Raw genomic sequence first — 13,754 nt, 5'->3', positions numbered from 1 at the left:
GATCAAGGGAACTTGAGTAGTTTCCATGGCGACCCGCCCGCATCCCCTTTTTGTTCCCAACCCTCCCCTCATTCCTCTCATGACCTACTCTCACCAAAATCTGTTTGATGAAAAGCCCAGATGTAGAGCCACTGGGTTGGGACCCCAGGAACTGCAGATTGAACTAAACTGACTTCTGACTCTGGATTAGAATCTAGATCTCTTTTCTTAGCATCTTCTTCACTGAATCAAAACATGGGACATGAAGTTCTGTTGTGAGCTTTTCGAGTTGAGAACCCGTCCATTGGTTCTGGTTCTGCTGTCCCTCTTCAGACTGATTTTCAGAATAAATACATTCTTTGGATTTGTCCAGACCCGTTGGTGGAGAAGCTAGGCTCCGTTGTTACACCACAGAAAGATGACTCAAGGTTGGAAGTCGGTGGTTCAGTGGGTTCTCTCTCACTGTTCTCCTGCCTGGGTCCTCTCCAGGTTCTCTGTCTTCCTCTTCATTGAAGACTGTTCTGGGCAGTTTTTTTTAAGTCATTATGTTTCTTTATTCAAAATTAGACCCTGATTCAACACTTTTGGTGATTGGGTTGATATTAGATTGCATTCTATAACTCAGAATGAGGCTCCCGATGTTCTGATTGACTCTATTTTATTATGTCTGATAAGGTTCCAGGTCACTGAACTGGTAAAATCTTCCTGCAGCAACTGGATTTCATGTTCTCTCCAGTTCCTGTCTGGGATCTCTCCATGCTTTCCTGTCAGGGTTCACACCAGATTCCCCATCTTCCCCTACAGTCCAAAAACAGTTAGAAGGTTCATTGCAGACTGTGCATTGTCTGTTGGATGGACTTCATCCTACATTCATTCATTTGACTTTAGAAATTGTGATTGACAGTTGACTTGTCCAGATTAAACCCTACCCCTCTTGCACCAATGTCAGTTGGGATTAACTACAGCCTGCCCCCATGACCCTGCATACTGGAAAACTGGTACTGATGAATGTACATTATATCGATCTGTAATTTCAATTAGCCATGTTAGCAGCCAGCATCTGTAGTTTTCTTGAAAACATGAACATTCTTCAGATTTACACCCTATGTGACCTTCTATGAAATTTATACTTTGGGAAGTGGGGGTGGCTTGAACGGCAGCAAAAGCGTCTGCATGTTTTTTTGACCTAAACCTCACGGAGGCGTCCTTCCCGAGTCAATGCTGGCGTCTATTTTCATGTTGCTAATGTGTTGGTGGCCTGTGAGTCGGTGGCAGCAGCGCCCGGGGCAGCAGGGGGAAGCCCAGATGAGCTCAGCCGAAGCAGTGAAAGGAGGACCACACATCGCAGTGGCAGAATGTGGAGAACGTGTGTGTGTGTGTGTGTGTGTGTGTGTGTGTGCGTGTGCGTGTGTTTGTGTGCACGCGCGTCTAGACTACTATGATTCTTGTCCGGCAGCATGTTGTCCCCCAAGAAGGGACAGAGACAAGAAGTACTGAAGTCTAACAGATAATTCCCTTTTAAGGCTGTGTGTGCGTGTGTGCGTGTGTGCGTGCGTGCATGCGTACGTGGGTGTGTGTGGGGTGTTTGTCTTAGCAAGCTGGGGAGTCTCACGCACACACACACGCACACAGTTTACAGTCTGTTAAAATAGAGTGAAGTAACATTAGGCATTCTATAAGACAGCGCCTGTGTTTCTCTCTCTCTCTCTCACTCTCTCTCTCTCTCTCTCTCTCTCTCTCTCTCTTGCTGTGTCTCTGCCTCCCGACTCCCTCTGTCACTTCTCTCCCCCTTTTGCTTTTCTCTCTGTCTCCATCTTTGCCGTCTGGTTGTAATTACTTGCCGAGGTCGGAGCCAAAAGTGTGACTGCGGTCCAGCGTGTCTCAGCTACACATCAGAACAGCCGTCGCCGCGTGATGAACGCTGGCCCATTCTCCAACGGGAATGCTGGGTCTTTGATTGCCATCTTGGCCGGTTCGTCCTCATGAGACGGATACAGAGAAAACAGGAAGCTGATGTGTTTTTTTGTTTTTAGTATATTAGCATCTTTGGATTAACATTAGCCTTTATAGCAGCACTGCTAACAGGTGGTCGAAAGGCACTTTGATATGTGAACAGCGAAAACAAAACAAAGGCTCAGAATCTTATCAGTTTTGAAACACTCGACACAGAGTCCTTTCCGGGAATGACCTCATCAAGCTAGCGAGCGACCTTATCCTGATATGAAGCCCGAAGATGTAAGCTATCGGCTAATATCGTGTTTATTTTTGACTTTGTAAAACTAAGCCAAACACAGGACCCATTCGGGGTCCTGCTATCAGTTGTTGGGAAGGTTCATTTTCGTTCTGCAGGAAGGTGGCACGAGATTCCCCAGAAGGGTGATTAGGTTCATTGGCATCAGGACACCCATTTCTACCTGTTATGACCATCATCAAACATCCGTTTCAGATTTGCATTTCCCGCTTGAGTCCACAAACCGCGGCCAAGACGGTCCATCCCTGGAAATGCCGCTAGCGTAGATTAGCATGGTTAAAAGAAATGTTAACAAACACGGAGGGAGAAAATGGGCTGGCAGCCCCCCCTCCCACCCTCACCGGGCTGACCAGCCTGATCCGGCAGCTCTGGGTTTCAAGCCCAAGCACAAGCTTGGACATTGAGATGGTAATTAGTCCTCCCCCACGCCCCCCTTCGGATTTAGAAAGTAAAAGAGACATCTGATGACCGGTCGGCCACCTCCCCAGCTTTTGTCCTTACACGCACACACACACACACTCAGAAACACAGACCTATAAAAAGAATAAGACCATGCCCTGGTGCTCCCGCCCTCCACACCCACACGGCCGCGACAATAAGCCCGTCTGACTAGATGCGCTGCTTTTGTCTGCCGTCCCCTCAATACAACTCAATAAATTGCCCTGACAGGTTTCCAAACCCGCAGAACGGGACGCCTCACATGGACTGCCACTTTTTTTCCCCCCCTTGGCGTTATCTGGCCCTGGAGATGGCTTCCCGCGCTGCATTCTTCACGTCCGTGCCCGTCAAGCCTGGTTTTACACCACCGAGGCATCTCGCACCTCGCCTTCTTTCCGGGCTTGACATCGGAGGGACGGGCGTTGGGGGGCCGGGGGGTGTAAAGTGTCCGATGGTAAACATGAATCTATTAAGAATTGACGCTCCGCTTCCCCTTTCACAACCTGAAATATATTTTGTCTGCTTATCAAGCAAGGACACAAAAAAAGATAGTCACATGAACCCAGCCAAAGGACCCTCACCACAACAACATTCAGTACATTAGGTGCTTGTTTATTTTAAATTTTTGTTATGAAAATTTTATTATTTTGCCAAATTGTAGTATTTTGTCGCTTGTTAAAAACACATTGTCCGCCTTGTATGAAAAGGAAAAGGCTTCCCAACGTCAAATTGTAGCAATCAAAGTGAGCCTTAAAATATTCCAAATACTTTTTGTTGAATTGTATGTTTTTTTTGGCAAACATTCTTCTAAAGTCTTTAATTCTGTTTAAATCCGGGATGTGAAATTGCTTCTGAGTTGGGACAAAGCCAGCAGAGAGGAATCGGAGAGAATCTGCAATCTGAAGGTTTAGACGCTATCCTACGAGAACACACCGTTTTTTGAGTTCTTCACTTTTGACATCCTGTCTCCTCTTCCATCCACAGAGGCCCCTCACTGGACCAGGCCCGACCGGATGGACAAGAAGCTTCTGGCCGTCCCGGCCGCCAACACTGTCAAGTTCCGCTGTGCCGCCGCCGGGAACCCGCCGCCGAGCATCCACTGGCTGAAGAACGGGAAGGAATTCAAGGGAGAGCAACGGATGGGCGGGATCAAGGTGAGGAGAACCGCCTCGACGTGTTAGCACGCCAAAGGTCGGAGGGGCCCCGTGAAACCCGAATCCTCTCACCAGCACTGGGTATGTGACCCTGATCTGGGGCCAGAACGCCCAAGTGCCTTTTAGCAAAGCACGCTAATCCCCAAGTAGGGTGAGCGAGGCCATCATTCAGCGGAGGGAGCGCCGGGCCACTCTGCGAATTTCTATAACCGGACAAGTGTTGAGAGACGCAACGTGCTCGGAGAATCTTCTCACGCCGGTAAAGGTCAGGAAACACCGCGGGACCGGATGCCCCCCGGCAAGGATCCCTGCTGCCCTCCTGCCGAGACCACCAAAATAAATCCCCGGGTCAAAGTCGGCAGGCTGAAACCGGAGCGGGCCGGCAGAGCCGCGCATGCCGACGGCGATAGCGCGGTGCTGACAGGAACCCGGTGCGGCGGACAGCTGTCGAGCGGGAGGTTTGTCATCGTTCCCGCTCCCAACAGCGGGTCCCCTGTGTGGAGCGGTCCGCTTAAAGCGGCAGGGGTTGGCTTACCGCTGCCCCTCGGTAATGGCCGCCAGATTAAAAGGCAAGTGGGGCTGGTACTCCAGCTGATGGTCAGGCTCCAGCTGAACTGAGTAACTCGATTGTTTGGTGAAATCAGAGATGAAAAGACTTCCAGAAACATTTCGGTCCCATTCGCAACTGGGAATAAAAACGAACAAATTACTGATGTTTAATTGGCAAACATGCAAGGGAAAAAAACATGAATCCTCTGGATTAAATGTGGCTAATAATCTCACCCTTCTGAGGAGATAGATTCGTATTATCTCGGATCAGCAGCGAGGTTTCACTCTGGGTCTATCCTATACGATCTAAAAAGAAAAGGGAGAATTTAAGCATGTGAGAGAAAAAAATCTGAAGACCTTCAGGATTGATAAGAGATTTAGTTACATTTTATTCTAAATTTTGAGATCTTCGCTGAAATCTTTGAGATGAATTCACCAGTCTGCCTTCAAAGCAACAATGAGACTAAAGTGATATATCCACAAAGGGAAAGTGAGGAATATCTGAGATTAAAAGTTATACAAAGTTATGCAAAGTTAAGACATTAAAAATTGCTAATCTGTGTGGAATTAAAAATTGCTGCTAATTGGGAAGGTAGCTATATATTTCAGGATTATGCCTGTAGATTTTTGTCCCCCTGCTGATGTCCTGCCTGGGTGCAAGCGCAATAATTCATAAATCAAACGTAATCCAGGGTTAAGGAGCCAAACGCTGGCACTTTGTTTCTCATCCAGCAAATTACAACAGTGAAATTGCGTCTTATAACTCAGTCACAGTGAATGTAAGCAAGGCTGGTGTAGAGGCAGGATGGAGGAGACACACACACTCATACGCACAGACCACCACCACCACCACCCCCCATCGTGGAAGCTCAGTTTTTAAAGAGTTAATGGTAATGGGATCCTGAAGCTATTAACAGTTTACAGAGATCTCCGACATCTGCTCCCAGCAGACCAACAGCAGTTGTCTCCCTCCCTCTGTCCACACACACACACACACACACGCACATACACACATACACACACACCTGTCTCCAGCCCTCAGGGCGTTCTGGCTCGTGACCGAAGTGGTTGTCCGACAACAGCTTTTAGTGATTCTCATCAAGATGCTAGCAATAACGTTCTGCGCTCCACTAATATGCTTCCAAATTAGTCAAGATGACAAAAATACTGATTGCAGTTAGACAAAAGCTTTAACCCCACAAGTTTTGCTTCTTTTTCTTCTAAATTCCTTATTACGTATTCTAACCTGCTTAATGAAACTGTAATAAAAGTCACTGTTTGCGATAGCGATGCACCAGAAAGTGGGTTAGGAAAATAAATCAAGATTAAATCAAAAACTTTATTTGAGTAAACTGTTGCATTTTTGAGTGTCCATTTGGCAATTAGCACGGAAACATAAGCTAATTTGTCTGATCATACGAAGCTTATTATATGTATTTCCCTTACAGAAGCTTACAATATGCATTTCACTTACAAAATTGAAACTGATAATATCAACCAAACCCCCATCAGGAAAAAGAAGTTCCTGCGCTCTCTGTCTTTTCCATGTCTCCTCCATCAGCCCTATTCGAACAGAAACTGGTCAAAAAAAACAACTTGTTAGGTTATAAACATATTATTACATGTTATTTCTGGAACTGTCTGGATCTGTTCGCCTTTTAAGTTGGTAGTGGCGTTGTGTTTTAAAATGAAACTTTGTCCTCATATGGGGATGTGTGTTTTTTCTTTTTCTCTTAAACTCGAAAATAGTCACAACGAACGTATAACACATTTTCTTTACATGGTAAAAAGTCTGGAAGAAACTGCAGGAAAGTTTGCAAGCTGTCCAGGGTGAGCCCCGCCTCTCACCCAATGACAGCTGGGAGGGGCTCCAGACCTCGCCAGCCTGACTCCAGGATAACATTATTAGATAATGAATGAATGAAAAGTTTTTGTCAAATTATTTAAGCCGCTTTCTATCAGGGATTCTTTTCAACTTTTCCTTTGTGTTTTCTTTTCTTTTTTTCCTCTCTGTCCCTTTAAATTTATCATGAAGACGTTTCTCTTTGTGTTTCTATCAAGTAGTCACCCCCCCCCCCCGGGGGGGCCCTCAAAGCACTTTCAAAATCTAGTTAGCCAATCACCATGTGCTTGTGTGTGTGTGTGTGTGTGTGTGTGTGTGTGTGTGTGTGTGGCGTTGACAGACAGGCCTTTGACACATCCAGGCCTTGCCGGGTGAAGGGGTGTAGGGGTCAAAGGTAACAGCTTCACCCACTCCTCACCCCTGTGACCCCCCCCCCCTCCATGTTGATGATGTTGTCAAACTGCTGACCATCAGCTGAAGATACTGATCCAATCACACCTAGTGTTGTTGTGCAGATGGCGGTCCTGCAGCGGCAATCCTGCAACGGTAGCTGTGGTTGCGGCATGTGTAACATTATTGGGTCAATCAGTATCAGCATGTGGAAACACAATGATCAATAGTTTACACGACTGCATCTGAAACACAACTGAATTGTTGATATTGAAGTTTTGGCGTCTCTCGGGAACAAAATTATTTCTGAAAAAAAAACAAACAAAGAAAACACCCTATCACCAAAAAACGATAGGCTATTTGACTGAGGGGATATTGTTCTGCTATCGGTGTTTGCACCTGTTCCCGATTGCTCCACGAAACGGACAATATTGGCTGATCACAATTAGGTGACACATCAACTGATGTTGAAGTCCAAAGTGGCCCCCCACCACCCCTACCAGCCTCGTATCTGCTGCCAATGAGTCTATCTGTCAGGTCTCTGGGTCGGGGCGAAGGGGGTTTGGGGGTCCTGACAGCATCACAAAGGCCTGATGAAGACTCCATTCCCACAGCAGGGTCTGGAAGGTGAAGCGGCAGGATTGACAGCCGTGGTTAATCCAGGTCGGACGAGCGTGTGACTTTTTTTTAGGTTCCGACCTCACGGCGTCTCCTGAATGTTCTCTGAGTCACACCAGCTCCGGGAATGACAGGACCCGGATGGTTCCACTCAGGGGTCACATGACTTTTAGAAAATTGTCGCGCTCCTTTCAGGAGTGAAGACCCACTTTTTGCATTTTTTTTTTTTTGTGATCCCACATCAATTTCTGGGCGAAGAGTGATTTAATTTCCCAAAGTGCTAATCTGACAGGGATAAAGGGGATTATATAATAGATCTCAGATTATTTATTAGATCTCAGATTTAAAACTCTTAAATCGGCTCATCAGTTTGATTTAAGCTACTTAATTTTTTGCACAGATTGTTTGAGGCAGTAATCTGTCAGCGTTCTGTTATTTGATGTGCTTTTAGACAGGAAAAGTCTAGACTGTCACCATTAACTTTGGGCTAAAGGTTTGGGTGAACAATTACCAATATGGGAGTTTTCCATTCTGGAGACATTTGAAAAACGCTCCTGTAATTTTAATGATTTCTCTCTCTATTTTTACAATAATATTTCCAGACACAAAGATATGATATTTTCTATGTTAAATAACTATCAAAAACCTATATATACTTTGGCATGTATGTATATTATTTATTTTGAAGCCAGTTTTCCATTCATTTCCTGTATTGTTTTTATTTAATAACTAACTCAAGGAAGTTGTCCCCAATCTTTCAGGTCATTTCTTAGGGGTTTCGGATTCTTTCCCATCTTCTTCCTGCTTGTTCCCTCATCTTCGAGCCAAACACCACAGCAGCCGAGTACAAAAATCAAATCCATCATTCCACTGCGGCTTCACGGACCACGGGGGGGTAGTCTCAAAGGTCAAAGGTCAGGAATCTATTGAGCCATCAGATGGAGAACAGTGGGGGCGGGGGATGACAGGGGAGAAGTAGGGGGAGGTCTGCATCCCATTGAGAGTTTGATACGCTGCTGTTTCTCTCTCATCGTGCCGATGCTAACTGGCTCCGACACAGAAAGTCAACGACGTAATTACCTCCTGTCCCCCCTCCCTATTCCACCCCTAAAGTGGCTCCGCTGTTTCTCCTTAAGACTTTAAGCCTTTTAAACTTTAAATCCTCAATTCTTTGGGGGATTTTTTTTCAAGAAGGAATTTATACACTTTGCTGGACTGTTTTTGGACGCTTGTCTTTTTTTATTTATACCCCAATTCTGCATCTCCTTTAACGTTTATCTACACAAACCACCTCCTCCACCAAATGCTCTGACACCTGTTTATAGGTTCACCAGAGAATGTCAGTAGGTGTGAATGTTGCAGGACCCATGATTGACAGGTGTTTCTGGCCAGGTTAAATCCACCCCACACCTCGCTGACTGCTGACAGTGTTTGCAGGATTCACACGTGAATGAGTGAATAATGATGTCTCGATGCCTTAAATTGATCACCGTGTGTTTTTCAAAAAGACCCCCAGGAAGATCGACCCCCCCCCCCAGGTGACGCTGATTGCCACTCTCCCCATCCATTCCCATGGCCACCATCCGCCTTTAGGTCGGCAACCGAAGCCCTTAAAGCTCCGTATGACCGGAGCATAATCTGCTTAATCATTTAATTCCATTTGGAATCCGGCATGATTGGAACAGACGGGATTATCACCATCGGGAGCCGAGGCAGTGGGTTCATTGGGGGTCAGTCAGGGGAGAGAAGGGCGAGACGCAATGCAGAAGAAGGGGGAACAGGAATCTCTCTTTGATTTCAAAATAGGAAGTGAGGCATTAAGTGTTAATTTAGTTTCAGTTTAAATGATTTTTCAGATAAGGTCATCCCCCAGTTATAGATTTTACTGTCTACTTTATATTTGGAGTATTTTTCACTAATTTTTTTTTACCTTCCAAATAAGATCATTTTCAATTAATATATTTTTTGCATTTTTATTTCAATAATCAGGTAACAGCTTGATATTTTTGGTCATCATGTTCTATTTCAAATGTGTTCATGTTGTTGGAATTTTTTGCTAATGAACACCTCTTTTTTGGGGGGTAATTACTGTAATTACTCGTGCATTTATAGGCTGCTTCTTTTGTTTGTTTTTGATAGTTCAGAAATGCGTATTTCTGTCGGTCGTGCTGGCCTCTGCCTTGGCACCACCTTATAGCCACCTCCTCCTCTTGCTCCTCACTATCAAAACTGGTAACTGCATAGATGCCACACTCATCTCCAGCCTCGAAGGCTTTTAGACAGGGTGGAGCATCTTTGAGGTGGTTTTGGTTGGGGGGTGGGCACGTTGGCAAGTTCTTAGTTACAGCAGAACTGCAGCCAGAACACCGTCATAATATTTACGCTGCTCGGCCCTTTTTTTCCAATGCGTCCTCCAGCGCACTCTTGTGCACGCACACACACACACACACACACACACACACACACACACACACACACACACACACACACACACACACACACACACACACACACCTTCTCCAAAATGCGTGGGGTTAAAGGTTTGTGAAAACACTCCTCGGATCGCCACTTTTTCCTACACAGGTGAGGTTAAGTGTTCCAGCCCTGAAAGGCCTCCTTGTTGATCTCCCACCACCACCGCCTCTACAACCCCACCGAGGGGCGCATGTTTCCACTTTTATTTTTTCTTATACACTGCTTCCTCATCAATTATCTAGTCTTTTATTTCTCATTTTCTCTTTCTTTTGATAATTCAGATTATTTCTGCTGCTCTGAAATAATTCCTGTCCTTCTCACCTGCTGACTGTTATTTTTCATTTACCTTTTTTGCATAATTTCATCGTTTCCTTGTGGATAATTTTGTCAAAATTTTCTTCCATACTTTTAGCCAAATTGTGATGATTTTTTACGTAATCGTTGTTTTTTCAAATTTGCATTCAATTTGTTTTTTGTTTACTTTTTTCCGAATTCTTAGCCCTTTTCGATATTTAGCAAAATTCTGTGGGATTATATTTTCATCATTTCTGATTCCTTTTGTTTCCCTTCAAAGTAATGGTCATTGTCTTTCATTTTTGTAATATTCACATTTATGTTTGGTATATTTTTTCTTGTCACAACTGGATTCTCTGGAAGTTTCCTCTGAGGATTTTGAGGGGGTTATGTTTTTTATTTTTTTGGCAGATTTTTGGGCGATAATTTTTACAAATTTGCAGGTTGCTACACTTTCAGTTTACTTTTTTAAAATATTTTACAGTGTTGGGGAAAAACACTTGGAAGCATGTATGTAGATTGTTATTCTTGTTAGTCAACTATTCTTGGTAGTTTTACAGGTTGCTACACCAGTGTATTGGGGGGGGCGTCGCATTGTACTTTTTTTTCCTTCATAATTTCTCACCGATTTTCTAAGAATTTTCTTCCAAGCTGTTTATCCATCCATTCATTCATACTGCACAGACGCCCCATTATCAAGACAGTAGCATTCATTTCAACCAAAGACGGCGACATTGACACTGGCAGCCTCTCTCTTCTTACCTCGTTTCCGTTCCTAGCAGCTTTGAAACACGTCGATCTGACTGTGTCGGGGAGCCAGGCTCCGAGGTTGGGTGGTGCTTATATTGATTATTTCTTTAAGATATTTATTTCTATTTTGTTTCTGTTTTTTTTTTTTCTTTATCACAAATGACTGATTAGTTTTACTCCTCCGGATTTTAAGGTAATTAATCTGTGATTTTGATCTAATTCCTAATTGTTTCGTGGTAATACTTTGTGGTATTTTTTGCACATTTTCATGTTGTTTGATCATTTGTCACATGAATTTTGGTATCTGTTTCAAACCAGAGGGTTCCATTTTTTCTATTCTGTTGGCGTTTTCTCACCCCACGCCCCCTATGTGTCCCCAGCTGAGGCACCAGCAGTGGAGTCTGGTGATGGAGAGCGCTGTCCCGTCGGATCGAGGAAACTACACGTGCGTGGTTCACAACAAGTACGGCACCATCAGCCACACTTACCAGCTGGATGTCCTGGGTAAACACACTGCTCATCCCTCCTCTTCATCCCTCCTTCATTCCTCCGACTTCCCTTTCCTCCTACTACCTCTTCACCCTCCTTCTTATGTCCTCCTTTGTATTCCCTCTTTTTCTTCCTGTTTTCCCCTCAGTCCTTCCTCCTTCCATCATGAAAAGTTGATCTATTCACATGGTTTGTTTTCTGATTCCTCTGAGAACCTCTGTAATTCCCCCTTACTTGTAATGTTTTTTTCATTGTTTTCAAACTCAATTGTTTTTTTTTTTCCTCTCATTTCATTTAAATCACTTTCGGTCATTCATTCATTTTTCGGACCCTGAAAGTCTTGATGAAACACAGGATTAACCCTGCCCCCCCAATGGTCCCAACAAGACCAATGCTACATCCCCCGCATGCATTAATTCATTTACTGAACGTCTTGATAGGGAAATAAGAAATTATCTTTGGAAAAAAATAAAGATAATTTGCCCCCGGGAATAACGCTGTATCTCCCCCTCCCCCATCAGAGCGCTCCCCGCACCGGCCAATCCTGCAGGCGGGCCTGCCAGCCAATCAGACGGCAGTGGTTGGCAGCAACGTGGAGTTCCACTGTAAGGTGTACAGCGATGCCCAACCGCACATCCAGTGGCTCAAACACATCGAGGTGAACGGCAGCCGCTACGGGTCCGACGGCAGCCCCTACGTCAGCGTCCTCAAGGTAGGTGATGTTGTGTAGATTTTGTCACTGAATGAATATATAGCTTATACAGTATTATGTAATCAGATAATGGATTTATATATTCTTCTTTCTTTTTAGCATAAGAGGTCTCCAGCCGCTATTCAAAAATTAAACTTTCTCTCCTGTGAAATAAAAGGTCAAATCATGTTTTTTTTTGGGGGGGGGGGCATCCAAGATGGGTCCAAAGACCCATAGGTGACCCCCAACCACTCACCAACGGACCCCTGATACCCCCTACCCCTCCCTCATTCCTCCATCCACCATCCACACACACCCCATGGTTGTGTTCAGCAAATAGAGCAATGGAGGCTTTTTTCCTCCACAGAGGTAGAGAAGGAGAGGAGGGAGGGAGAGAGAGGAGAGGCAGACGGTTACTAGGGGTGGTACAGAAAGAGCTTCTTTGCCTTCCGTCTCTCCTCCTCCTCCTCCTCCTCCTCCCCCTCCTTCTGTGCGAGCGAGGGAATAAAACAAACATCTGGTTCAGACTAAGTTAACTGCTGCGGTGGCGGCAGGAGAGACGGGCTGGTGGAACCACCGCCGTCAGATGTGCTGCGTTGCCTGGTTTCGGTAGGGAGCAGGGCGAGTAGGGGTGGAGGGAGAGAGCGAGAGAGAAAAGTAATGGAAAGAATTAGTGGAGGAGAAGAAGGAAGGGCATCGTCAGCAGGATGAGGGGGGAAAGATGGCGCTTGATGATGAGCTTTATGTTATTATTTTGATGATTCGTTTTTTTATTTTAATTTAATTTCTTGACCAATCTTTCAAAGCTCTCAAGATGAAAGTTGATTTTATTTTTTCCTGAAAGAGACTTTACATTTGCCGATTTATGTCATTTTTTTGCCTCTTTTATTTCTTAAAGCTTCTTTCCACAAATGTGTTTGGAGGATTTTATTTTTATTTTCTGAAGCCTCTGATTACGGTAGCAGTTTCTTTTTTTGAAGAGTTGTTGACGTGACAATGAGTCGCCTTGGGGAAAATCCAGGGTTTTGGATTTTTTCTTTTTTTTGAGTGTTATAAGCCTGTATCCCCGTGAGTTGATACACCCTCTCCAGTTGTGCACACCACGGACGAGCTCGATCCATGTGACTCACCCCGCCTCCATTCCGGCCCTGCCGCCACCGAGGCTGGTTTCCAACGCACAGAAAAAAATCACCCATCCAGTTAGGTCAGCAACACTCGATCGGCATGCCATGAGAGCCGCCGCATCGAGGGGAAAAAAAAAAGGCTAATGTAGTAAAAATTCCAGCGGCTGACATTGTTCCATTTCTCATTCAATTCAGGGCTTTTACTCCGGTTACATAACGACCGCAGCCATCCTGTCAGGCCAGCACTGGAATAATAACAACAGTAATAGCCTTATTATTATTATTATTATTTTCTGCAAGCAATACCTCGGGGCCACCATACACACATGAGGCACAGGAGGAAAATCGTCACGCACGAGCCATCAGGCGGAGTTTATTACTGTGTAATAAATGACATTCCTGCATGGAAAAAGTATTTCGCGCAGATCAATACCACTGAAGCGGCTGGTGACATGGTGCCACATAACCCAGAAGAAAATTGAAATATATGTACTCTCAGGAACAGTTCGGAGCATTTTTTTATAGTTACATTGAACAGTCTTTGAGGTTTGACCTTATTTAGCATTCTGAGACTTAAGGTAGCTCTTTTCATTTCATGATGATTTTGAGATGATTATTTGTGAAGTTTTTTGACAATTTTAAGGTAATATATTCGCTTAGTTGTTTCATGGTGATTCAAAACAAGCCTTTTTTTAATTCTTTTTTTGTC

The 13,754-nt window shown here is 44.6% G+C and overlaps 1 protein-coding gene across 3 annotated transcripts in view; it reads left to right on the top strand.

The window, feature by feature from the left end:
- fgfr3 (fibroblast growth factor receptor 3) overlaps positions 1-13,754 on the top strand; it is a 43,014-nt gene that overhangs the window by 10,173 nt on the left and 19,087 nt on the right. For all 3 annotated transcript variants that reach the window (XM_086152292.1, XM_086152281.1, XM_086152272.1), the window contains 3 exons: positions 3,653-3,822; positions 11,122-11,245; positions 11,752-11,942. In XM_086152292.1, coding sequence (XP_086008418.1) covers positions 3,653-3,822; positions 11,122-11,245; positions 11,752-11,942 — 485 coding nt within the window. The remainder of the gene's footprint in view (positions 1-3,652; positions 3,823-11,121; positions 11,246-11,751; positions 11,943-13,754) is intronic.

The sequence above is a fragment of the Fistularia commersonii genome, chromosome 1 (genome assembly GCF_037954325.1).
Source record: "Fistularia commersonii isolate RoL2024-O1a breed Wild chromosome 1, RoL_Fcom_v1.0, whole genome shotgun sequence".
Lineage (NCBI taxonomy): Eukaryota > Metazoa > Chordata > Actinopteri > Syngnathiformes > Fistulariidae > Fistularia > Fistularia commersonii.
The sequence above is the reverse complement of the archived record's forward strand: the minus strand, read 5'-3'. Positions and strand labels throughout refer to the sequence as shown.